Source organism: Poromitra crassiceps (assembly GCF_964638095.1).
Source record: "Poromitra crassiceps genome assembly, chromosome: 22".
NCBI lineage: Eukaryota > Metazoa > Chordata > Actinopteri > Beryciformes > Melamphaidae > Poromitra > Poromitra crassiceps.
In genome coordinates this window covers 24,418,285-24,446,249 of record NC_139647.1, presented here as the reverse complement: position 1 = coordinate 24,446,249, position 27,965 = coordinate 24,418,285, and the positions used below count along the sequence as shown (strand labels likewise).

General features: G+C 43.3%; 2 protein-coding genes across 3 annotated transcripts; both read right to left on the bottom strand.

Annotated features, from left to right (window-relative positions):
* Positions 1 to 918: 918 nt before the first annotated feature.
* Positions 919 to 17,221, bottom strand: LOC310795961 (semaphorin-7A-like). Of its 2 annotated transcripts, none has more exons than XM_083658071.1 (6): positions 17,115 to 17,221; positions 13,708 to 13,900; positions 9,328 to 9,443; positions 5,073 to 5,218; positions 2,434 to 2,498; positions 919 to 1,654 (listed from the first exon to the last, which is right to left on the bottom strand). In XM_083658071.1, exons 1-6 carry the CDS (start codon positions 17,163 to 17,165, stop codon positions 1,302 to 1,304), a joined length of 924 nt encoding a protein of 307 aa, XP_083514197.1. In that variant the 5' UTR covers positions 17,166 to 17,221; the 3' UTR covers positions 919 to 1,301. The 2 variants fall into 2 exon arrangements, with proteins under 2 accessions (XP_083514197.1, XP_083514198.1); XM_083658072.1 differs by having other exon boundaries at positions 2,443 to 2,498.
* A 3,888-nt stretch (positions 17,222 to 21,109) lies between these two features.
* LOC310796441 (semaphorin-7A-like) lies at positions 21,110 to 27,283 on the bottom strand (the record flags this gene model as incomplete). Its single annotated transcript, XM_083658623.1, has 6 exons — positions 21,110 to 21,292; positions 21,988 to 22,127; positions 25,653 to 25,763; positions 26,447 to 26,546; positions 26,843 to 26,944; positions 27,248 to 27,283. The coding sequence occupies 6 exons, from the start codon at positions 27,281 to 27,283 to the stop codon at positions 21,110 to 21,112; spliced, it is 672 nt and encodes a 223-aa protein (XP_083514749.1).
* Positions 27,284 to 27,965: the final 682 nt, after the last annotated feature.

The following is a 27,965-nucleotide window of genomic DNA, read 5'->3' as shown; positions in this document are numbered from 1 at the left end:
GAGCAGCAACCAGGATAAATAAATTAAAATTAGTACTAATGGGGGATAAAAATGGGATAAAAAATCGGGGGGGAAAAAGAAAGCGATTCATATCTACATACAAATTATGTCCTTAATACAGTGCAACCAGTCAAACAAAGTTCAAAGTTAGAAAGCGATTCATATCTACATACAAATGAACTCCCAGAGGAATCATACTTCATGCTCAATATCAAAACATATCAAAGCTCAATATCACATCGTTCTCTCTGCTGAGTCTCACTACATTGTTTGACTGAAAAATAAGGATGGCTTAAATAAGATGGCTGAACCTCATATTTCAACTTCTTCAGCATGAGTCAGCCCATAGATATTATCTCTATGGGCTGACTCACCAAGGGACGGTGCTGCGGCTCTACACTACAGGATTGGGGAGTCTAGAGCAGGTACATAGACGTCTGTTCAGATGTTATGTTCACTGCGGGGTTGAATCCCTGATCCTGTCTGCCTGGGCTGGGCTAGCAGCTAAATGCTAACTCTGCTGCATTGGAAGAATCTGTATTTGAAACTGTATCTATTGTACTGTACAAAGTGCACTCTGTTCTTTTTTTAAATTGAGCAATGGATTTCGACAGGAATACAGGAAATGGCTTAAAATAGCTGCAGTAATAAAGCTTGCCAAGCAAGTCTGAGGTAGTATGCAAGGTAGGAAGTTAACATGATGGTAAAATGCTAATGCCAATGGACTGCATTTATATAGCGCTTTTATCCAAAGCGCTTTACAATGTGCCTACATTCACCCATTCACACACCGAGGGCGGCCAGCTGCCACGCAGGGTGCTGGCACAGCCATCGGGAGCAATCTGGGGTTCAGTGTCTTGCCCAAGGACACTTCGACATGCGGACTGGAGGAGCCGGGGATCGACCTACCGACCTTCTGATTAGTGGACGACCCGTTCTACCTCCTGAGCCACAGTCGTCCCACATGATGCAATACACGTTCAAAAGAATGTATTGTAATACAAGACTTGGATGATGGGCTGCACAATTCATCACGTACATGTATGATCATAGATGGCCATTTTCATTTCCATAATCACTAGTAGAAGGTTGGCATAGTGGCAATATAAGAGCATTGATAAAATGTTCCACTCGCCGTTGAAAATATTTTACGCTATTGCAGTCGATGTCAAGATGCTGATATAGTGCCATAAAATCAATCGTGATCACAATTTCTAGCAAAATAATCTGGATGATCATGTCAGTCATCATAACTGTGCAGCCCTATAGCTACTGTATTGTTATTGTACAGATACCTGGAGCTAACAACACAGACTCATGATCACCGCAGCCAGCAGATAAACCCAGGCCAGTGGGCTGCATGCCTGGCCTGCTCCGTTGTGGATCAGGTCTAGGCGGTACTTTGCCAGGGTTCTTCTGTAGCCCATCTCCTCCATCACACAGCTGTAGGTGCCCTCCTGCTCTGGACCCATGCTGTCAATGAGAAGGAGGCACTGCTGCTTCGTTGGGCTGCAGGGTATTATTGCAGTTCCATGATGCCAAGCGTACGTAGCATGGTGGGACGACACCGGGCACCGAAGGAAATACTTTGACCCCAAGAGAAGTGTGACACCTTCTGCATCTCCTCCAATCCTATCAGAAGAGCTGGTAAGCACTGAAAACACAACACAAGGATGTCTGGTTGTTGTTTGCTAGATTAGTGTTTATATTGATTGATTGATTGATTGAAGTTTATTTCAAATATGCAACAACAACAAACAATAAGTACAGATAGCCTTAAGCCATTAAAATATATAAATGTATGAAAGAAACACAAAGATCAAACTCAATTTTGTCATTACATAATATTTGAAAAGGAGTGGGAAGAAGTATACACTTATTTAATCCCACCCCCTTTCCTCAAATCATAATTTACTAATTTCAAAACGATATACTTGTACTTATATAGATATATATATATATATATCTATATATATATAGATATATATATATACTTATATAGATATAAGGTTTTACAGTGGAAGGATTTCAGAGGCAGATGTGTGAAACAAAATGCTCAACAGCAATATTGCCATTTGGTAGGTAGTTCTCATGGGCGGAGTCAGTGCTGTGTTAATATTAAGGGTGATATTTCCCTGCCAATCAGGTGCAGTGACCAGCCAAGTAGCAATTTCATTGGGTGCCAGCAGATCTTTTTCCATCTGTGCCAGTTCTATCACACTTGGGTCTAACCAACAGATTTTTGGTAATATTGTGACCAGAGACGGTAGCGCAGGCTCACAGCAGCCAGTGGCACACCTGTTGTAAAAAGCATTGTATGAGGAGGAATAAATTGTATAGGTGTGGGAGGAGCCAATCAAATTCCTCTCATCCCTTTTAAAACAGTGCTGCCATCAGACTCAAAGCTATGTGTTGTCTGCTTTGACATCTCACCTTTCCCACCTCTTTGCTTCTGGCACACCATGCAATTCCCATTCTCCACATCCTGCAGTGTTCCACTGTGAAATGAAAAGTGCATTTGAGTTGAGCAAGATCTACATGTGAAGTAGGGATGTAACCATAACCAGTTTTAATGATAACCGTGATAAAATTCCTTACGATAACCGTACCGTTTCAAATTTTAATTATAATTCAAACCGTGGTACCGTGATTACCGTGTTACCATGGTTACAGTGCTTTGAAAAACATGGTAAATACTGTCCATCATCAACCAAAGTTGGCAACAGTCTCCCAGATGCAAACGTGCAGCCTTGGAGAAATGATTTCAGTGAGTGTATCAATCCTTTTTGGGTCTGAGTTTTCAATATAAAATGTTGTGAAATGATTTCAGTGAGTTTCTCTCTACTTTTGAACATTTTTAGCTATATTTTACGAATACCGTGATAATACGATAACCGTGATCATTTTGGTCACGATAATCGTGATGTGAAATTTTCATACCATCACATCTCTACTGTGAAGCAGAGCTGAAGTACTCGAGTCCGGTCTCGAGTGTGAGGGATCTCGAGAGCCCCTCCTCACACTGCAGGCAAAAGTGGGCCAAATCTGAATTCTCCAACCCCCCCCACCCCCCTCTCCCCCCGTAAGTGACTCAGGTCTGTTTTTTCCATGACCGTGTGAACAGTACAAATCACACAGAATCTGATATTTTCAAATGTGACATCCTCTGTGCCACTTCTGAGTTCCTCATTTCACTTCAGTACATGTCATCATAATATGAATCTTTTAGATAACACTAAGGTTACTATGGTTAAAATACAACCAAAAAAACAGGAAGACAACATCAGCAAAACTGCAGGATCTATATTGTGTGTATCAGAATTTCCACCAACTGAACGACAACAGGAAAGAAGGGTGGTGACAGAGTGGTCTCGCTTACCGTTTAAAGACACCATCCACTAACCACAACTATAACATACCAGTGCTATTGCATGTGGTCATGTTTCTCAAAACTAAGACAACATTTCACACCAACTCTCTTGGTTCCTGTCAGAAGGGAATGTTGCTACTTCTCTTTTGTCACAAACAGTGTGGCATCTTCCTGCTTTGTGCCATAAAGTCATCTATCTTTGTATCATTGAGCCATCCAGCACATCTCCTGCCAAATTGGACCTGGTGGCACATCATGTAAAAGGCACTGTATGCTGCCAACCATGTGGTCACGATGGCCTTGTTTGTTTACAGAAATTATACTTTAAATAAATATGGCAAATAATAAATAAAATTCTACATCTAAGTGGAAATAAGGAATTTCACTCCAAAACGCTCTATCTCCAAATTGAAATATTGCCACCTGAAATTCATTAAGTCTTACTAATTAGCAGGTTAACATTTTGGTTGGCTCTCAACTTGACATGACATGAACATGAGTTATGATTGTACCTTTATGGCAGAAATAATTTTCTAAGATGTGTGTTTTTTTGTTGGTTTTTTGGTCGAGAGGTAGAATGAAGTAGCCTGGTTAACACCAGAGCAATCTAGTAAGAGAGTGGCGTCAGCGGAGGTCCAAAATGCGTGACTCAGTAGCCAATGAACAGCCAGGAATGGGTCTCGCGCTACGTTTGAATGCTAAAATAAAGCTGACAATATACAATTTGATTCTTTAAAAAACGTCAGACTTTTTCAAAGTACATCACAAACTGCAACTCGACAGCGCTTCTTAATCCAGAACCTTACTTCCAGGAACTCTTGAGAGTAAAAAAACGGGTCCAATTGGAGTGAATGGTGACGTCGCGACTCTTCTATATACACGGCTCTGGTTAAAACCATTCTGTTTGGTTCTGTGGATCCGTCTGGCCTCCTGCCCGGGGCGGGTGTTTTCAGAAACAAAGTGTACAGGCCAATCAGGGACCTGCCTTGTAGTTGACATCATAATCAACCAATCAGGAACGCCACTGGCAAAACAGTAGTTGCTGCCTCCGTGGCTCTCCGGCTGGAGCAGTAGCATCAACGTTTGTCGAGTTTAAACAACCATAAGTGCAGTTATTTCAGAAATAGACTCAATAAAGACGGATACACAGAAGGAAACTACCGTAAATTCCGGATTACCGAAATTTCCAGTTTTTTGGCCTTTTTTGGCCCCTGCGGCTTATATAACGGTGCGGCTTATCTATGGATTTCCCCCCCCCCCCAAAAAAAAAAAAAAAAAATCTCTCTTTTTTAGCACTCTTTCTAACTATAAATCCACTTCTGTTTTAATTTCTTCTCTTGCCCTCTTTTAACAACATAACATAACATAACAACACAGGTGGTGTTGTGTTATGTTGTTTTGTTGAAATGTTAATAAATGGGAGCTTCCTCAAACAGCCATCTCTTTCCCGACAATCCCCTCTGTGCATGAACCCTTACATATGGTAATTAAACATTAAAACACAATAAAAAAAAAAAAAAAAAAAAACATTAAAACACCCGTGGCTTATAGTCCGGTGCGGCTTATATATGTAAAAAACAGTCAACTTTGCAGGTGCGGCTTATACTCCGGTGCGGCTTATAGTCCGGAATTTACGGTATGTGAGTTCACCGATCCTGATGGTTTTAAGCAGGCTAAGAATGAAGATCTTCAAATGTCTTACGGTGTATGAGGGGTACAGTGGGTGCTGTTCCACCCGCAGTAGGGATCTCTGGCCAGGATGCATTCCTCACAGCTGTCTCCATAGTGGCCACAGCTCCCCACGTCCAGCTGGACCAGTTCACTGCTGCTTCTCACATAGAGCTTCCTCTGCAGGGTTAGACGGATACAGCTTAGCAGATACATGGCACCCATATTGGTTTTTTAATCAAAACTGGATATTGGACAGTCAATATTGTCCAGGGGTTCCTCCCTGATCATAGATACACAAAAACAGTCTGAATTCTTTTTTTAATCAGTTTTAGCCGCGCTCAATTCCCTGCAGCTCACCCGCTACGTGGGCTCTCATATGCAGCTCTCATACGCAGCTCGGTTGCTGTGTGGCCTCACCTGCTCTATTGGCACAATTGCTTAAAGTCAAACTGAACCCGTAGTGGCGCATGGGTCGGAGTCCGTTTCAGACTGAAAACATAACTTGTCTGAGATGACAGGTTGAGAGGCGGGTCATAGTAGCATGTCGATGATTTGATTTGACAATTCTGGGGACTGGCTTTGGCATTGGCCAATCCTGGCGTGTTCCACCCCCAAATCGAGTGGGATTCAGCGTGTTGTCGTGCTACGCGAGTGGGATCCGCCGAGTACCAGGCAGCCAGCTGCTTCTGTGTGGAACGAGCGGACAATCCGATGCATGAGTGCTGCCCGCCGGCCTGGAATCTCCGAGGGGCGACCCCTGACAACCAGGCTCTCAGGCGCGCGCCATTATCGCTATTGTGGTAAATACAATATTCCTGGAATGCGAGTTTTAACGAGCCAGTTACATTTCTTTGCATTCTCAGACATTACCGTTTGATTTATTTAGTATGTTCCATACAATTGGCCAAGTTAGTAGTTAGTTTATGGGCTAGAAATTCTGCCAGATGACAGCCACTAGGCACCATTTTCTCCTTCATTTGGAAGAGAAAATGATCCTGAAATGAAGATTTGATTGACAGCTGCCATGTCGTGATATGATTGGTTGAAATGGGGTAGAAATCTGATAGTACTAGGTGACGTCAGCAAACTGTAGATTACTGTTATGAATGAAATCTTGAAAAATGAACTTTTGATGTGAATAAGTGTAAAAAACTAAAGAAATTCAATTTTTGAGATTTTTTTGGCATACATTATTAAATAGGTGCACTGAATACCCAGGTATTTGAACTAAAAGAAAAGAAAAGTCATTTTTGGGTTCAGCTCAACTTTAACTTCGCATCACTGATGACATCACAATTGCTCGAGTGACCATCACTGATCACATCATGGAGTGCTCAAGTGACATCACTCACATTTGCCCAACTTCGCATCACTGATGATGTCAGTGTGTGAAAGAAAAGTAGAGTCCGCACATTGACAGATGATGTCATAGACACTGTGACATCATCAGTGACATCATTACTGACCAGAATCATCACAAATCTCACAATGTGCGACCAAAATCACAGACAGACACTTGCTCATATTTTAGACTTATTTCGTATGCATTAAAGTCTTACAAATCATTGTAGACTACAGAAGGGGGGGGGCGCACCCCCCCCAATCACCATCAACGGCACAGTGGTGGAAAGGGTGGACAGCTTCAAGTACCTGGGAGTCAATATCCACCAGGACCTGACATGGGCCAACCACACCGCCAATGTTGTCAAAAAGGCCCAACAGCGACTACACGGACTCAGACGCCTGAAGAAATTTGGGCTAAGGCCAAAAATCCTCAGGGACTTCTACAGAGGCACCATTGAAAGCCTGCTGACTGGCTGCTTCACCACCTGGTACGGGAACTGCACCACCATGGACCGCAGGGCGCTAAGAAGGGTGAGGCGCGCGGCCCAGCACGTAACAGGATGTGAGCTGCCAGAACTGCAAGATCTGTACAACCAGCGGTGCCTCAGGAGGTCCCTGAAGATCATCAAAGACACAAACCACCCCCACAACAGTCTGCTCTCCCTGCTACCCTCAGGGAGGAGATACATGGTCCCAAGAGCACGCACAAATCGCTTGAGGGACAGTTTCTTCTCGCAGGCCACGAGACTCCTTAACTGCCAGCCCTTTTTTCAATGCTGTAGGTAGGTTCTGCCAGTTTTTTTTTTGAGGATTCTGGCTCATTTTACAAGAGCCGAGGATTCTTTTCTGTTAAGACTTCGTGAACACCAATCATCTAAAAAGAACTAATAGAATGTGTGCTTTCTCTGTCTAAAAGAGTTAGTTTGTAGAGTTAGTAGTTATGTAAGCATTAGCAGTTGAATACAGCATGGTTTCAGCGTCAGAAAAATTATTCAGAGATAAATGGCTTTTTGTGAAATTCGATAGAACAGTCACTTTAACCATTCATTTTTGGCATCAGTAAGAGTCAGACATCTAAACAATAGTTTTGAACAGTAATTTCCTCCATAACAGCAGGAAACCCCCCTCTGCTTCCAACTCCTCCCTCCGTGTGTGTTCTCCTCCTGCCTCCCTGGCTCTCCAGCGGGCGTGTCACAACGAAGTTGCTGCTGCCTGGCTGCTGCCTGTTAGCGCGGCCGCTGTTTGAGGAAGTCTGGGTGGACTCGCTCGTTTCGTGGAGTTTTGGTTGAGAGCTTTGATGCGATTCTGGTCATATTTATGCTGCGTGTTTCAAAGTGTGCATCCAATCTATTCTTGGAACCCCCCACCGTTGCCACCGCTGTGCATCAGCGCGAAAGTGAAAGCGTTTTCGCCATCAATTTTACAGTATGAGAACGGCTTCGTCGCGCTTTTCCGTCCAGTTTTGGGTCGCCTCTTTCTAGGGGTGTCACAATATATCGTCCCACGAAATTTCGCGATAGTAAAACGTCACGATATGTATCGTTGAGATGAAATCTCATATCGAAAAAAAAAAAAAAAAAAAAAAAAAATTCCAAAACTTTTTTTTTTTTTTTTTTCAAAAATAGACTAAGAAACGTCTTTGTTTGTTGAAGTTCAATGTGTGGAAAGTAGTTCAGTTGAACAAGTCTCTGAAGTTATAAGAAGTTATACAGGAGAGAAACCATTCAATTGAGTTTCTGGCAAAACTGTTTACTTGACAGGAAAAACTGGAGATGCATAAAAAATAGACTAAGAAAAGTCTTGTTGTTTGAGTTTGAAGAAAAACTGAAGATGCATAATGAGAATTTATACTACTGATAAACATTTTAGTTCAAAGTAAATCTAAGTGACGGTGTAACTCATTCTATTTCAAGATAAGCCTTATCTCCAATCTCATGTTTTTTCTAGTTGTTATTGTAATAACAATTTCCCACAACAGCATGTTTTGTATCTGTGCATTTCAAATAAAATACTACTTTTCCAGTCATATATTGTTATTATTCAAGTTTTAAAAAATATTGTTAAAATCGTATCGTATCGTATCGTTATCGTGAACCCAGTATCGTGATACGTATCGTATCGTGAACTGAGTGTATCGTGACACCCCTACCTCTTTCTACTGTGGAGAGACATGTCGACACTCAGTGGGTCGGTAAAATAGATTATACACATTCAATACCTCCAATTCTGGTGTAGGAGACGTAAAAGGGGTTGATCGATGTCCCACCGTCAAAAAAAAAAATGTTTATGTAAGCCGAGATATCTCGTCCTTCGCACTCAACGGTTGGATTATGTAAGCCGAGATATCTCGTCCTTGGCACTCAACGTGTTAACATATACAAATAGTGTAGTAGCCGCACTGCAGCTGCTACCATCACGTACGACTAATGTTCAATAGTATGTTAATTAGGCATATGCTATTTGCACCTAACAGAATGTTATTATGTTTAATTATGTTTAATTATGTTTAAAGTATGTTCATGCCATTTGCACATATGTGCAGTGAATACACCACTGTCTGTGGCGTGTCTTACTGCTTTATTGCTTGTTGCCTCTTGTTTTTATTTTATTTTTTATTTTTTGCACTATGTTGTAACAGAGTCTACAGCACAAGAATTTCACACGTGATACTTGTACTACGGAGTGACAATAAAAATCTTGAATCTTGAATCTACAAGAGCCCTTCAGTTCCTAGATGTGTGTAGTAGGGAGTGGTGGGTGTGTGGGTAGCTAGATGTGTGTAGTAGGGAGTGGTGTGTGTGTGTGTGTAGCTAGATGTGTGTAGTAGGGAGTGGTGGGTGTGTGTGTAGCTAGATGTGTGTAGTAGGGAGTGGTGGGTGTGTGTGTAGCTAGATGTGTGTAGTAGGGAGTGGTGTGTGTGTGTGTAAGCATGTCTGACTCACAGTGGTGGGCTGAAGCATCATGGTGAGGATGTGGTCAGGCTGGCTGAAGGGTTGATACTCAGTGATGAAAAACGCCTTGGTGTTCGTCTCCACAGCCTTGTGAACTCTTCCATTCTCTGTGGGGAAGCATACCGGTAATATGATGTAATATAGCACTGACAGAGGAGGATTTTTGCACTCATATGCCCTGTTATATTTGTACTATGTTGTAAACGGAGTCCACAGCACAAGAATTTCACACGTGATACTTGTACCATGGAGTGACAATACAAAATCTTGAATCTTGAATCTTGAATGAGTAAGCGTCCTACCCACCAGGCCACACACCCACCCAGCCAGCCACACACATCCTTTAAACTTGTACTTCTATCCTCATGGGGACCATAATGAGTACATGCGTTCTCTCTCCCCTGAACCTAACCTTAACCTCATCTTAATTCTAACCTGAACCTAACTTTAACCTAATCCTAATTCTAATCCGAGCTTTAGCTGTGTACTATACAGTCAATTTTGCCTTTTATTAAGATATGAAGTAACGTTATTTTACACGAGTAGCCCACAGGGAATGTGTACAGATAAGAACTGATCACCGAAAACGGAGGTTTGGCATTATTTTTTCTGTGCTGTTATGACATGGAGATAGAGACAACAAGCTAACACTGTTAGCTATTAGCCTTGGTTTGTAAGGTACCCCGTTGTGAATTAACTTTGTGTTCTGTTGTGATTGTCTATTGTCTAATAAACGATTTTAAATGATTTGCTCTGTGCGTGATTCCAATTCAGTTCCATGACAGTATTGTACAGTGGCTGCTGCAAGCATGATGCGGGGGACAGTGATAAGTGATTGTTGTTTAACACAGTGAGTTTGATATGACTTCTTGTCAAATTACAAAGTCAAAGTGCAGTAAACATTTTACTAACAAGGTCAGGCAAGCACATCGTTATTGCTTTTATATGATCTTGGTTGTGATCAAGTCAAGGGAACTGGCATCCAGTGTGTGTAGATCAGTGATACTCAACTTGCGGCCCGCAATGTTTTTTTTTTTTCTCTCTCTTTTTTTTTTACAGTGCACCTGAACGCAACATGCAAGATACCCGCTGAATAAGTGTCCAAATGTTCATGTCATTCTGGCCAATACTCCACTTCTGTTATAGCATTTCAATCTGGAATATGGAATATCTTTCAATAAGCTCTGATTTAGCTGCTAAATTGTCAAATACCGCCGTCTGCTCGCTACCCAGGCACTTATGTATGTACCGTACTTAACCTAACTAACTTAACCTAACTAACTATCCGGTGTGCACAACATTGTCAGACTAAACTCCGACTGACACCCCAAAAACCTACAATCCGCTACAGAAAAATGTATATTGATTGTTTATTAACTGGCCCCTGGCCTTCTATCATTTCACGAAAGTGGCCCCCGGGCAAAGCAAGTTGAGTATCCCTGGTGTAGACGTTCTCCATTGCTCCATAAAAAAAAACATTATTTATCCCTTTTTCATAAACCTTGATAAGGTAACGAGGTAACTTCAGGTTTAACCCTAGGTTTGCCGTACCACAACGCTAGTTAACTTCTTACCGAAATAGATCACCATAGCAACTTATGCTCTACGGCTAACCTGCTTTGTAGCAGGTTAAGTTCAGAGGATAAGATCAAAACCCATGAAAGACCCACCTGCCTCAATCAGCTCTTTGGAAACAGCGAGTCGCCATTCATATGGTCCCCATATGAAAAATACATTGCATTCAAATGAAAAAGAAAAAGAACAAAGAAAAAAAAACATATGGCTCCTGTTGAATTAATCAAGGACTGAAGCCTTGCACTTGTTGCAGGCTACATAATTAAATTAAGCCCTACTTACCACTTTGGAATATGTTTTTATATACTGTATTCATTTTTGTGCTCTCAAGTAGGCTAGATACGTTTGACCCCGCCGATCGATTGTAGCTGAATGGTGAGTGGAGAAATATCACTAAACCGGCATAAAAAGGTTACATAAACGTCTCTAAAGCGCACGGAGCAACGGAGCTGAGGCTGACGTTGGGTTGGACATGGTCATACATGTCAGAATAGCCTACTACTACATCTAAGCAATTTAATATGGGATCGCCTGCACACAGAGATTATTCATATCTAGGCTACTCCTGCATTTTGCAGCTGCAACTGTGTTGCTTTTAACCTGTCTGTGATTGAACTTCATATTATTTCCAGCATAGTCATTGTATGAAATATGGAGATATGCGACTCTACTGCCAATGGCCTATATGTGACCACAAAATAGGCTATTTTTTATAAATGAAATCTATGCCTGCAGTACCGTGTCGATTCAGTTCAGCAGGCTTTTAAAAATTTTATTATCATTATTTTTTTTATTGATAGCCTATTAGCCTATAGGAATTATTCCATCAGTGCGACCAAACAACACATCATGAGATCATTATTATTCATTGAGCCTAAATGGTCTAAAAATGCCTACGGATTTTGCAAATTTAGATTGAGATAGATTACACATTACTTCCACTCGCAAAAAAGACATGCAGGTTTTATTTAGATTATTGAGAGGGTGAATTGAGCTGCTGTAGATACATGGAGACAGAAACCGCTCTTCAAAGAAATTACTGATGTGAATAAAAGCGGTAACTTTAGACAGTCATTCGGAAACAGACTGATAATATTCAACGCGGATTTGGATTCTGACATACAGTAGTAAAGCTTCACGATTTGCGCTTTGAATGAATGAGGAAATAGGCGTGTCTGGCGCTGTAAAAGCTGGGGCAGTCCATATTGCATTGTGATTGGCTAGTTGTTAAAAACCACGCCTCTTTTGCGGGCACGAGCTCGGTGCACAAGCATTTTCATGTGCATGCACTCTCAACTTGATTAGAAAAACCTGGATCCAATTAACGAGTTGAGAACTACATTCGTGATATAACTTAACTAGAATCTAGCTAGATGAAAGTATCTGGTTAAAGTCGAGCTGAACCCAAAAATTACTTTTATTTTATTTTAGTTCAAATACAGTACCTGGGTATGCAGTGCACCTATTTAATAATGTATGCCAAACAAATCACAACAATCTAAATTCTTTTTCACATCAAAAGTAAATTTTTCAAGATTTCATTGATAACAGTAATGTACAGTTTGCTGACGTCACCTAGTACTATCAAATTTCTACCCCATATCAACCAATCATATCACGACATGGCAGCTGTCAATCAAATCTTCATTTCAGGATAATTTTCTCTTCCAAATGAAGTAGAAAATGGCACCTAATGCCTGTCATCTGGCAGAATTCCTATCCCATAAACTAACTACTAACTTGAGCAATTGTTAGAAACATGAACAAAAAACAAATACTATAATCTCTAAGAATGCGAAGAAATGTAACTGGCTCGTTAAAACGCGCATTCCAGGAATATTATTTACATTTATAACGATAATGGCGCACGCCACTGAGCCTGACAGCCTCCCTGGCTGTCAGGGGTCGTCTCTCGGAGATTCCAGGCAGGCGGGCAGCACCTATGCATCGGATTGTCCGCTCGCTCCGCACGAAGCCGGTGGCTGCCTGGTGCTCCGCGGATCCCACTGGCGTAGCACGACATCATGCTGAATCCCACCCGATTTGGGGGTGGAACACGCCAGGATTGGCCAATGCCAAAGCCAGTCCTCAGAATTGTCAAATCAAATCATCGATACGTATATGGTCCGCCTCTCAATTTGTTTTCAGTCTGAAACGGACTCAGATGCACGTGACGAACGGGTTCACCTCGACTTTAAGCCAAACCAGATCAAGGGACAGATCCTGGATCTGCTTATCCTACATTTGTGCGGTATAGCCCTCAGGTCTTGACTCAAACCTGTTATTTTCCATGATGCTAACTTTTTTGTTTCACAAAAAAAGGGGGGTCGGGGAGAGAAACAGTAAGTGTGTTTCACCTTGCTTGAGTCATATTGTTTCAGCAGACTAACTCACCTAAGGAGAGAAACAGTAAGTGTGTTTCACCTTGCTTGAGTCATATGGTTTCAGCAGACTAACTCACCTAAGGAGAGAAACAGTAAGTGTGTTTCACCTTGCTTGAGTCATATGGTTTCAGCAGACTAACTCACCTAAGGAGAGAAACAGTAAGTGTGTTTCACCTTGCTTGAGTCATATTGTTTCAGCAGACTAACTCACCTAAGGAGAGAAACAGTAAGTGTGTTTCACCTCGCTTGAGTCATATCGTTTCAGCAGACTAACTCACCTAAGGAGAGAAACAGTAAGTGTGTTTCACCTTGCTTGAGTCATATTGTTTCAGCAGACTAACTCACCTAAGGAGAGAAACAGTAAGTGTGTTTCACCTTGCTTGAGTCATATTGTTTCAGCAGACTAACTCACCTAAGGAGAGAAACAGCACTGTGTGCCCATTCGTCTTGTTCTGGAAACGCTCCGTGCAGATGTGAGTGTAGTGCTGGTGATTAACGAGGAGTGGACCGGAGTCGTCCAGAGGCAGGACTCTGTCCTCCATCTCTGAGTTCTTGTTTACTATCTTCAGGACTTCATGAGGAAGCTTTGTGCTGTCCACCACACACTGAAGAAAGAAGGGAAGGTCAGACACACCAAAAAAAGAAAAAGATAAATCAACTTTAATTGCACCTGTTTTAAATGGTGTAATTGTGTGGATGATGAACTATTCGGTGTGATCCTCTTTTGAATTGTATCCTTTTGTTTATTTAGGCATTTCCACTTTCATGTTTGTGATTTTCTTAACTTAATCTCAGCACCACTGGAAAAGAGGGTCCCAACCCTCAGTGTGTGTTCAGAGAATTAAATAAATGTAGGTTGATTGATTGTTTGATTGACTGTTCAAAATACATACTACAGCATGCGCTGGGACGCGTCATCAGTGATGTTAGCTGGGGTCGTAAGGTGTTTCGGGTCTGTCAACATCATACACCCTCGCCCAGTAGACCCAGCCGAGGCCGATTAAGACCCCGACCCGCGTCCCAGAAGCAGCCGCTCACGGATCAGCCTTCCTACTCTGTCTGCAACGTTGCCCGTGGAAGGGCTGATCACGCCCAATCTGCTGCAATAGAGCTAGTGCTACACCGCAGTATTGAAAGACCCTTCGGTGCATGGAGGCTCAGGCCCTGTGGGTTTCTCCCGGCCGCGCTCCTCCTTTGTCATTGAATTGAATTGAATTTAATTGTTGTGATTGTGTCTATTTCTACAACTAGGAATGCTCACCTGCACTGCGGGCTCGCCCATCCTGCAGCTCGCTGAGCTGCCCCTGCAGCTCGCCAAGCTGGCCCTGCAGCTCGCATTCGCAGCTCGGCCGCTGCGCAGCCTTGCCCGCAACTCGGCTGCTGTGTGGCCAATGAGACCACTGATGATGTCAGATTTATGACATCACTGATGATGTCATCAGTGGGATTTATGACATCACTGATGATGTCACAGTGGGATTTATGACATCTCGGATGATGTCACAGTAGGATTTATGACATCACTGATGATGTCACAGTGGGATTTATGACATTTATTTTTATTTTTTTATCGATTTTTTATCCCATTTTTATCCCCCATTAGTGCTCATTTTAATTTATTTATCCTGGTTGCTGCTCCACCCTCTGCCGATCTGGGGAGAGCCGAAAACTGACTCCATGCTTCCTCCGAGACATGGGCAGTTAGCCAGCTGCTTCTTTTCACCTGACAGGGAAAGCTTCACCAGTAGGACATAGCATGTGGGAGGATCACGCTATTCCAACCAGTTCCCCTCCCTCCGAACAGGCGCCCTTAACCACCAGAGGAGGAACCACATCAGCAGCCAGGATATTGCATGTTTTGGTGAAGGGGGTGTCTATATGAAGGAAACCCCCGGGAGGCACGGGGAGAACATGCAAACTCCACACAGAAAGGCCCTTTTGACGACCCCACCCGGGTGGTGGGCACTCGAGGACATGCGGACGGGCACGCATTCCTTCAGTGCTCACAGCGTCGAACCCAGGACCTTCAAGCTGTGAGGCGACAGCGCTTACCACTGCACCACCGTAGCCCCCATTTATGACATTTATGACATCACAGTGGGACAGAGAAACAAACAGAGCCCCAGCTCCCATTTATATACTGATAACTGCACTTATGGCTGTGTTTACTTACTGCTCATTAACATGAACATTACCGCTCGTTGCTTTGAGAGATGCTCTTACTGTTTTGCCAGCATCCTTGATTGGTCGGTTATGTCCTCAACTCTGGGCAGGGCCCTGATTGGCGGCAATTTTGCCGTAACTTGTGTAAATGGCTGGGATAGAGTGGAAGTCCAGACTGCTCCATGGAGCCAAACAGAATGTGAGGTCATGTGATCAGGATGGTTTTAGCAGGCTATCAGCACATGACACAGAATGTAAGGTCATGTGATCAGGATGGTTTTAGCAGGCTATCAGCACATGACACAGAATGTAAGGTCATGTGATCAGGATGGTTTTAGCAGGCTATCAGCACATGACACAGAATGTAAGGTCATGTGATCAGGATGGTTTTAGCAGGCTATATCAGCACATGACACAGAATGTAAGGTCATGTGATCAGGATGGTTTTAGCAGGCTATCAGCACATGACACAGAATGTAAGGTCATGTGATCAGGATGGTTTTAGCAGGCTATCAGCACATGACACAGAATGTAAGGTCATGTGATCAGGATGGTTTTAGCAGGCTATCAGCACATGACACAGAATGTGAGGTCATGTGATCAGGATGGTTTTAGCAGGCTATCAGCACATGACATTGCCATTCAAATAAGTCCACAATTGTGGTAATGTGGTGTTTTCATGACAGCAGCCATGTCTTTAAAACAGCTGAGGGTCATGAAAATGCTGTCATTTGAGAACTGTATTAAGTCTTACTTCCTCTAAAATGTTGATTTGATAGACAATAATCCCAGTAATATTCACTGTATATTTAAGCAATATAGCATGAGAGCCAGTGTGTTGTGGCAAATATATCCCGCTGATCAGCTGTTATCCCACGAGGCCTGAGGCCTCGTGGGATAACTGCTGAGCAGCGGGATATATGCCACAACACACGCAGCTCGAGTGCTATATTGCTTTTATAAAATGGTTTCCAAGTATGATAATATAATAATAATAATAATACTATAAGTCCGACTGGCATGGCATTCTGATAGAGTCAGTTGAAACACTACTGTAAGGCGGGACCTCTAGCAAGAAGATAGACGTGCGGGTGATTTGATTGGATCGTTCTGGAGACTGAAGTTGACATTGGCCAATCCTGGCGCTTGCTGAGAAGCTGAGAGCTTTCTGCAAAGCCCGACACGCAGCTCGAGCGCAGCGCTGCATTCTCAGCGCTTGCTGAGAAGCTGAGAGCTTTCTGCAAAGCCCGACACCAACTAACGTTACGTCTTATTTAGAAATGCGGGGTTAACAGCCTTTTTTTTTTGCAAAGAAGACATTAGCCTGCGTCTATTCTTGTACAAAACATAATTTTCTGCAAAGTATTAGTAAAGTTATAAGCGAAGATCGATTCACAAGGATCTGACAGCTGTCTCCGCCATTTTGTTTTTTCTACATTGTCATTTGAGGTAACCAAAGCCTTTTAGTAAGAGAGTTGTGTCTCATAACCCATGGCCATGGGTTATGAGAGAGGGTTACAGTATTTATACAATGGCTGTGAACCAATCAGATTGCTTGATTTGAGAGAGCCGTTTTATAAATATATATATATATATATATATATATATATATACTGTATATATATATCATTTTGGACTCATTACTATGACACGTACCGTCCCAGGCCTTGGGTGATTTGGGATGCTCGTGCTGAGCCCCTTGAACATGGATTGTGTGAAGATGTTGTCAATATCCTTTATTGTATAGATGCACACAGCACTCATCCCCCTGTAGAGACACAAAGAGTCAGCTACATTCATACTGTATACACACAGCACTCATCCCCCTGTAGAGACACAAAGAGTCAGCTACATTCATACTGTATACACACAGCACTCATCCCCCTGTAGAGACACAAAGAGTCAGCTACATTCATACTGTATACACACAGCACTCATCCCCCTGTAGAGACACAAAGAGTCAGCTACATTCATACTGTATACACACAGCACTCATCCCCCTGTAGAGACACAAAGAGTCAGCTACATTCATACTGTATACACACAGCACTCATCCCCCTGTAGAGACACAAAGAGTCAGCTACATTCATACTGTATACACACAGCACTCATCCCCCTGTAGAGACACAAAGAGTCAGCTACATTCATACTGTATACACACAGCACTCATCCCCCTGTAGGGACACAAAGAGTCAGCTACATTCATACTGTATGCACACAGCACTCATCCCCCTGTAGAGACACAAAGAGTCAGCTACATTCATACTGTATACACACAGCACTCATCCCCCTGTAGGGACACAAAGAGTCAGCTACATTCATACTGTATGCACACAGCACTCATCCCCCTGTAGAGACACAAAGAGTCAGCTACATTCATACTGTATGCACACAGCACTCATCCCCCTGTAGAGACACAAAGAGTCAGCTACATTCATACTGTATACACACAGCACTCATCCCCCTGTAGAGACACAAAGAGTCAGCTACATTCATACTGTATACACACAGCACTCATCCCCCTGTAGAGACACAAAGAGTCAGCTACATTCATACTGTATACACACAGCACTCATCCCCCTGTAGGGACACAAAGAGTCAGCTACATTCATACTGTATACACACAGCACTCATCCCCCTGTAGAGACACAAAGAGTCAGCTACATTCATACTGTATACACACAGCACTCATCCCCCTGTAGAGACACAAAGAGTCAGCTACATTCATACTGTATACACACAGCACTCATCCCCCTGTAGAGACACAAAGAGTCAGCTACATTCATACTGTATACACACAGCACTCATCCCCCTGTAGAGACACAAAGAGTCAGCTACATTCATACTGTATACACACAGCACTCATCCCCCTGTAGAGACACAAAGAGTCAGCTACATTCATACTGTATACACACAGCACTCATCCCCCTGTAGAGACACAAAGAGTCAGCTACATTCATACTGTATACACACAGCACTCATCCCCCTGTAGAGACACAAAGAGTCAGCTACATTCATACTGTATACACACAGCACTCATCCCCCTGTAGAGACACAAAGAGTCAGCTACATTCATACTGTATACACACAGCACTCATCCCCCTGTAGAGAGACACAAAGCACACAGCACTCATCCCCCTGTAGAGACACTTAGGCTCAGCTACTCTATATATATACAGTGCTGTTTCACAACTTCTTGTAGCCGTCTGCAGGGGGGGGGGGGGGGGGGGGGGGCGGCACTGCAGAGCGGGTGGGGAGTGACGTGTCGGCAAAACTCCGAATGGTGAAATAAGTTTGCTTGTTTATCCGTTCACCTGCGTCGCGTTGAAGCAATTTATTACAGACTGGCTTCATTTGATGTGTCCGGGCTTGCCTTGGCTGTCGGCAACGTTGCTTAGTCCCTGTCGGGCTGTGACTGAAGGAGGAGGACGGACTGTGGCCAGAGAGCGAGCAGAGAGGAGAGGGGAAAATCAGCACACACACACATGAAGCTGACATAGGCTACTGCTCTTATTATCACAAGATCATTTCGCCAGTTTGCTTTAATGTGCGCTAATGATTAGATTATGCCCACTGGAACATTAAGCAACGTGTGTACACCTCGCCCATGAGAGTGTCGCGCAGAATATGAAGATAGACTAAACCGGGGACAGATCATGACAGTGTTATGTACCTCTGCGCTGCTGCGTGAGACTAGAGCCGTCTGGAAGCGAGAGAGACCAGGAGGGAATTTATTTTGGGAAAATGCTCTGAACAATTTTGACGACGTGGAATGGAAGCGTCATTTTCGCATGTCCCGGTATTACGTGCTGAGTCTGGTCCGACCCGCACGCAAGATCACCCGGTGGCAAAAACCACTGGAAGCGCGTTTGCGACTGGCAATAGTCCTTTGGTGGTACGCAACACCAGGGGAATATCGAACAATCAGCTGTGTATTTGGTGTTGGACTGTCTACTGTGTGCACTGATAGCGGAAAATGACTGGACCCCTTTCTCACCTGTCTGTCTGTCGCGGCATACCGCTCTTCTGACTGGCTGGAAACTGGTGAAATGTCGGGGACGACGGGGTCGCGCTTATACCGGCACGGCGCCTTTCTCACATGCAGGCATTAGACCACGTACCGGTCATTTTGCGGTACAAAGCGCATGTGGGAAAAGGGCTTGAGGTTGACGAAAGAGGAAGCAGAAGCAGCCGACTCTACAGCCTCAAAACACTCATCTGTTCAAACAAGACACCCTAAAGAGCTGAAGTGAAAGGAAATGTCCAAAATACAATCAATCATCAACAATGACTGAGTTTGTACTTTTCCTGCTAATCTACTATTAAAAATGAGACGTTGAGATTTTGTCCGCAGGTTTGGTTTGGTCCTGTTTTGTATTTATTTACAAGCCTGTTTGTTTGTTTTTGCTTTTAGTTTAAACTGCCGTTCTGTTCTGTTTTTGCCTTTTGCCTACCACAGTTTTTGTTCACCCTTTTGGATAACCTGCTTGATTTTGTGCTTTTCGTGTAATTAGCTAATTAGCTATACCACACCCACACCTCCCTAGCCTGGGTAAACCCAGCCCCCAGTGACCTGCTCTCAGGCTCACCCTGCTTACAGTCACAAGGTGACTGGGAACTGAGAGAGCAGGTCACGTGGGGGCTGGGTTTACCTAGGCTAACACCACCCTAGCACACCCCTCCTCCCTACCACCCCCCCACCTTCTTAAAGGTGCGTTCACACCGAGATATTTATTTTTCGCTCTGTCGCTCAAGTCAACCCTTTGGAATCGCTCTGTCGCTCTGTTTAAATCGAACGAAAAAAGGGGCTCGCAACACAAGTTTTAGATAGCTCCCGTGGCGGACATTTATTAAGACAAACAGTTTCGGCCCAATTCGGGCCTTCGTCAGTGTCAAGTCTGGATGCTCTGTTTAAATCGCTCATCAACAGGCACACGAAATGACGGACATGTGGGGGATATAACGTTACGCAATGTCATGATATTTGTCCACTACGAGCCACCTTCATTGTTTACAAGCTAAAGCCTATCAGCGTGCTCCTAATGCGAGCTCCATACCGGTAGGACAGACTTCACTTCATGTCAGCTGTCAATGTGGTTTGTTGCCACACAATAAACCAGCGGTTTGTTCCAAGCCAGTGTGATCCTTGACTCGCTCTCACACGGCAGCCAATCAGCGTTGAGCGGCGAGCGACTGATGCCAGCGTAATTTCGCTCGACTTGGGATATTTCATCTCGAGCGACGAGCGTATTTTCTCCCTATCGCTCTGTCTCTGTCGCTCGGACGCCCAGCGATTTTTCTCCCAGGCGAATATACGCTCAATCGCTCGTTTGCATTGACTTTGTATGTCAACTCGACGCCAGCGAAAAACTTTAATAGGTCGGTGTGAACGCACCTTAACACACCCCCACCTCCTACCTCCGTACCACATGCCCACTCACCTGATGTAGCCCCGCCCACTTGACGCACTGTGTCTCGACTTCCTGTTAAAAACACAGGCTGTTCTACCTGCTCAAACTAGTCTGACTCACCTGGTCAAAAGGGAGCATCCCAAAACCTTTGGCTGATAATTCTGCTCATCAAATCATTTCAAAGAACTTCCAAAAAACGCTTTGTACCTGAGTAAAACATAAGACATTGATAATGGAATCCTACCATTCATTTCTGAAGAGTGCGTAGACCCTGGTGTCCTGCCAGTGGTGTGCGTGTACGGCAGCCACATCCACCAGCTCAGAGTAGTGCTGTCTGCTGTCATGGTCTCCACAGAAGAGCCTGGCGTTCAGCCGGGACGTCCACACGTCCTGCAGGTAGTTCTTAGGCCCACCATGATCTGCCTGGAAGCCGAGGAACATCGGCAGGTTAGAGTTGGCTTCATTCTGTCTACAGCTGTTATACTGCGTACACTATCCATCACTTTTCATTCATACACTCATACTTTTTGTCTGTAATGATTGGTCACTGTGAACCCAGCCTTTATATAGTTTACTATTCCTCCTGTCAGCATATACTTGAAAAAGGCCTTGTACCGAAACGTATAATAAATTCCTGTTTGAGCAAGTGAAGACAGTGTGCGGGTGTCCCTTCCTCTTCTAAGTGCATCTACTCCACCTACGCACCTTCCACAAGACTTCTCAGGTCTGCAAGAGTCTTTGGATTATCATTGATACATTCTAATATGGTCTCATGTGGCAATTGTTGGTGCATATTTGAATAATCCACATTGCTATATTCTTGTTTCTAGGTTTTTTAGGGTTTTAGGGTCCATTTCCTTTTTTTCTTTCTTATTTTTTTGCTGATGCAACAACTCAATTCCCCCACAGAGATCAGTAAAATGTCAACTTATCTTTGCTCAAAACTCAGACGTGATGTTAAATCAGATGGGCTGATAGGCGAGAATAAACCGGTTACGGCAGTTACAGATTGTTTCCCCTTTATATAAAGGACATAAACGTCCGTTATAGTTGTGCGTCGCGGCTAAAGGGTAGAAATATACAGTGGAATAATCAGTGATTGTTTGTATGGCACTTACCATGCAAACCTGGGCAACAAAAGGCAGCCACCTAGTACTGTCCCTCGCTGAATCAGTGTTTTTCTCCTTATAGAAGGCAAACACTTTGTCCTGCAGTGTATCCTCTCTGCTGCTGACCACCAGACCCACATACTGCTGCTCTGCACACAGGCACAACACAGGGACTATTTGTTTCTATAGCCTGAGGAGGTAGATGCACACAGGCACAACACAGGGACTATTTGTTTCTATAGCCTGAGGAGGTAGATACACACAGGCACAACACAGGGACTATTTGTTTCTATAGCCTGAGGAGGTAGATACACACAGGGACAACACAGGGACTATTTGTTTCTATAGCCTGAGGAGGTAGACACACACAGGGACAACACAGGGACTATTTGTTTCTATAGCCTGAGGAGGTAGACACACACAGGCACAACACAGGGACTATTTGTTTCTATAGCCTGAGGAGGTAGATACACACAGGGACAACACAGGGACTATTTGTTTCTATAGCCTGAGGAGGTAGACACACACAGGGACAACACAGGGACTATTTGTTTCTATAGCCTGAGGAGGTAGATACACACAGGGACAACACAGGGACTATTTGTTTCTATAGCCTGAGGAGGTAGATACACACAGGCACAACACAGGGACTATTTGTTTCTATAGCCTGAGGAGGTAGATACACACAGGCACAACACAGGACTATTTGTTTCTATAGCCTGAGGAGGTAGATACACACAGGGACAACACAGGACTATTTGTTTCTATAGCCTGAGGAGGTAGATACACACAGGCACAACACAGGGACTATTTGTTTCTATAGCCTGAGGAGGTAGATACACACAGGGACAACACAGGGACTATTTGTTTCTATAGCCTGAGGAGGTAGATACACACAGGCACAACACAGGGACTATTTGTTTCTATAGCCTGAGGAGGTAGATACACACAGGCACAACACAGGGACTATTTGTTTCTATAGCCTGAGGAGGTAGATACACACAGGGACAACACAGGGACTATTTGTTTCTATAGCCTGAGGAGGTAGATACACACAGGGACAACACAGGGACTATTTGTTTCTATAGCCTGAGGAGGTAGATACACACAGGGACAACACAGGGACTATTTGTTTCTATAGCCTGAGGAGGTAGATACACACAGGGACAACACAGGGACTATTTGTTTCTATAGCCTGAGGAGGTAGACACACACAGGGACAACACAGGGACTATTTGTTTCTATAGCCTGAGGAGGTAGATACACACAGGGACAACACAGGGACTATTTGTTTCTATAGCCTGAGGAGGTAGACACACACAGGCACAACACAGGGACTATTTGTTTCTATAGCCTGAGGAGGTAGATACACACAGGCACAACACAGGGACTATTTGTTTCTATAGCCTGAGGAGGTAGACACATTCAACACAACTGCAAAACAGAGCCAACTCTTTGATGGTTATTGTCATTAATCAAGCATGGGCATTGGGCAGTGGTGGCCTAAAGCCTAGTTCCTCATTGCGCGGCTCGAGAGACGCTGGCGGCTCTCGAAGCTTTAGTTGGCAGCTCTAAGAAATTGCAAAAACAAATCCCCCTCCCCTGCTCTCCCCAAAATTTCAATAAACCTTTATGGCATATTATTACAATACAATACTGGTGTTGACAGTAATAGAAGGTGCCAAATCATTCAAAACAATAAGCATTTTGCTTTTAGGAGTATTGTGCCAGCGTGCAGCGCTGTTCCAAAACGTGTCAACGTGTGTCGTTGCCTGGGAAACACACATCCCATAATACAACTGTTCGCATCGCATCCCATAATAGTATGATGATACTTGGGATGCCATTGCGAACATAGATGCGAACAGGTTAGCTAAAACTTTAGCGTCGCCAGCGACGGCCCCCGCCGTTGCGGTCGGGGTACGTTTCGAAATCCCTCCAGGCCTGAAAGATTTTCTAGGGGAAACTGGTACATATGTGTGTGTGTGTGTGTGTGTGTGTGTGGAAAACAATAAAACACAAAAAAATGGTAGGCAGATGTGCTTGGTTGGGGTGGCTTTTGGTGTTTTGCGGTAAAAGTGGCTCTCCTATTGACTTTGTCCTGCCAGTGCTGCCCTCATCGAGGAAATAATGAGGATCACTGGCCTAAAGGTTAGAGAAGCGAGCATGTGACCGGAAGGTTGTCGGTTCAATCCCCGGGACCGGCAGGATAAATCTGGGTGAGGAAAGTGAAAAGGCAGCGCCTGCCCCTCCCTCATTACCACCACTGAGGTGCCCTTGAGCAAGGCCCTTAACCCCCTAACCGCTCCAGTGGAGCTGATCAGTGGCCAACAGATCAGACTGTGGTTGTACTGGTCAGCTTCCAGGTGTGAATGTGTGTGTGAATGTGAACAGGGCGCTCCTGAAAAAGAGAGCATTGCTCTCAGTGAGATCTAGACTCCCCCTGTATAAATAAAGGTAAAAATAATAATAATCTGGTGACATAACACTGGCAAGGTTGTGGCAACAATAAATCTGTCTTATGAGGCAGGGTATCTGTAGGTTTAATTAAAAAAAACGTAAGACTTTGAAGAGCTTTTTAACGCTGCCTGGAATTTAATTTAAAGACCATAAAAACCAAAATAAAGAAGCAAAGTTGGTCTATTTCTGATTGAACACAACTAATAGAACTATAGAAACTACTGTATAAATAGGCAGTACAGTGCACTCCTCTTTTAGTGATCACATTTGGACGAGTCACTATAAGCGGATTATCATTATAACAATTTATTTTCTTTTTCTTTATTTCTCATGCAGATTACCATCTAATTGACATTTGTACCGTATATGTATTACATGAATACAGCAAATATAAAGTAAAGTTGACTTTAAAAATCCATACAGTAAGTTAGGCTTCCAGCTGTTTCAAACACAGCGGTCTCGCGTAGACAGACATGCGATCATATCTCCACAGACAGAGATGCCGCGATCTCTCCATATACAGAATATAGACAGACCTGCACTGAGTATCACTGCTGTATCTCGTTTGCTCAATCTTGGCAGTTTTTAAGTAAAAAAATTATAAAATTACTGCAGTTTTAAACATTTTTCCATTGTTCTCAGGTGGGTCAAGGCCCAAAATGATCACTGTACGCGGAGTATTGATCACTATAAGCAGATTATTTAAACAGCTTGTGTATAGGAATGATTCAGGACCAAGCTTTTTGATCACTATAAGTGGTTGATCACTATAACCATGATCACTATAAGCGGTTGATCACTATAACTATGATTACTAAGCGCATTCCACTGTATAAGAAAGAACAGGCCAGGGTATTAATTGTTGACATGAAGCAGATACATGTATGATGGAAAACTGCAGTATGCACACTCTAACCCTGTTATGTATCAATGGAACAGTGTAAAGAAACCTGTCACAGCAGTGCGAAGAAAATGACAATAACTGTGTTGAAGACCGTGTACTGTCATACTTTGTGAGGCCTTTGAGAGTAAATATTTTAAGACATTTTTGGGAGCAATGAAACTTCAGGATGATTATGCACCACTTGCAAATACAAGCCGGGGAATACCTTCAGGTAAATGTGGGCTAACCCACCATGTGACGGGCTAATTGTAATTCCAAGTAACCCCTAGCAGCTTTTACAGAGAACATATATGTATGACAGTATGAGTACCCTTTCCGTGGTTCGCTGGTCCGACTCCTTTCTCTCCAAACTTGTAGATGCCAACCAAGTCTGTAGAGGGACTCGAGTGAGTGATGTAGAGGTCTGCACGTCCTGCGCTCTCTGGAAAGACAAGACTAACAATTAGCTGTGATCGTTTGCTTTTGTTTGCAGACAAGAGCCGTTCAGTCAACAAACTGTGGTTCAGAGTGTTCAGTCAGAGACATGTCACATTTTCTCTGAAGGAGCACCCGTTAGTGGGTTTGATGATGTGACTGACTCAATAAGTTCATGCAAACCTGTGGTCTTTAAGTGCCATAGTTTTTTTTGTTTTTTGTTGACATGTAAATTGGAAGGAGGTGGGCACTTTAAGTGTGGTCACCCAGAGGCACCACACTCTGTATTAATCCATCTGTATTATGAGAGGGGTGCCCTTTTTTCCACTTGAGCACCTGCCCTCCAAAATGTCTGTCCTCCACGCCACTGGCAGAGAGCTCTACGTGCGTGACGCGGCCGCTCTCCATTTCTCCAAACTGAGACCGTGTCATAGCACTGACTGTCGTGTCGGCAAGGACCTCCTACAACCCCACATGAAAAAACCACAACTATCCCTTTAAATGCAGATATAAGCTGCCTTCTAGACAGGATGGCAGTACTCTGGTGAAACAGGAAAGAAACATACAGTATATATATATATATATATATATATATATATATATATATATATATATATATATATATATATATATATATATATATATATATATGTATATATACTGTATGTATATATATGTAGAGGCACTCACCACTAAGGACAGATGGTTCACCTTCCTTCACCCTTGTCATTATTTTTCTCATGTGTGGAGTGCAAGATGGCTGCTCAGGAGATGACAGCTCTGTTATATTCTGCAAGGGAATAAGTCTGTTAATACAAATAACCAGCAACAGCCAACATTGTATTGACAGAGCACACAAGTCCTCTAATTATTATTTAGCCTGCCCTATACAACATTTAGAACAAACTACATCAATAGAAAGTCCATGTACTGGACACACTCATAGCTACTGGACACACTGTTGGATTGACAGGTGATTACAATTTTTATTCACTGCTGTTGCTAGATGTAATTCTAGAGCAGAGTACAATGAGATCCATTATTTCTAATCAAAACAGAAATAGTTGGGGTTCTGCTGTCTCTCACCATATCACAGCAGATGGTTCCCTTGCCATCAGTTGCACACAGGAACAGCTGGTTGGTCTCGCTCCTCTTGTGAAGCACAGTGATGTTGTCATGGCAACTAGCCTGACGGACACGAGCAGAAGCAAATATTGAGGTGACATGATGTTATGTATTCAGCTGAAGCTCAGATTCAGGGTTCCACGTCACAGTGAGTGGAACAGATCCAGGGTTCCACGTCACAGTGAGTGGAACAGGAGAATAACCATCACTCACAGGGTTCCACGTCACAGTGAGTGGAACAGGAGAATAACCATCACTCACAGGGTTCCACGTCACAGTGAGTGGAACAGGAGAATAACCATCACTCACAGACAGATCCTACTGTGCTATGCTCGTCTCTATTACATCACCTTGTGAGATACTCACTTGGTCACTGGTGCATTCCTTCCACAGCATAAACATTTCCTCAATAGGCTGTAAACAAAAAAATTAAAGTCTGTCACTTTTCTCCATTTAATTATGGATTAACAATGTGTAGTTTGATTGAAAACACGTTTGCCTCCCAGCAATGAACTAATCAACTCCTAATGATTTCCAAAAACTGTTAGAATTATTGTTCAGCAAATTGGAACTTCCATATCCGGCATATGGATCAGAATAGCAAACACTTTTTTCTCAGAGTACAACAGGAATGTGTGCAGACACATATTGCAAGTTACACAGTAGTACATAGTACACAGAACACCTCACATACAGTGCAATCTACAAAATGTACTTAGCTTCAGCATTCAATAACACAACATCCCTGAGTACATACAGTATGAACATACCTTGTGCTTTTGAAAGTTGACTGAGTGCAGGTTTCTTTGTGCTGCAGCTATGACAGTGTCCGGGTGTGCGTCTTGGAGAATCTGCATGGGTGTTCCATCTCCTGGTAAAGCTAACCTTTTGAACACTTTATCTGAAATAGAAAGACATGTGAATGATACATTTTGCCTGTGCAAGACACAAATACAAAACTGTTGGTGGGACACTACAAAACAAAGGCGATGGTTTTTGACCAATTTTATTTCAAGGGATGGCAAGTTCAACCTTGAGATCTGCACTATATCCTGAACCTTAAGGGGGTATGTTTAAGTAAAAC

Excerpts from the sequence above, each read along its gene's own strand:
- LOC310795961 (XM_083658071.1), bottom strand. The coding sequence starts at position 17,165 with ATGTTCAAGGGGCTCAGCACGAGCATCCCAAATCACCCAAGGCCTGGG. Across the intron at positions 9,444-13,707 it reads AGTGCTGTTTCTCTCCTTAG|AGAATGGAAGAGTTCACAAG; the intron begins GTGAGTTAGTCT and ends GCTTCCCCACAG. Across the intron at positions 2,499-5,072 it reads CACTGTACCCCTCATACACC|TGGAACACTGCAGGATGTGG; the intron begins GTAAGACATTTG and ends TTCATTTCACAG.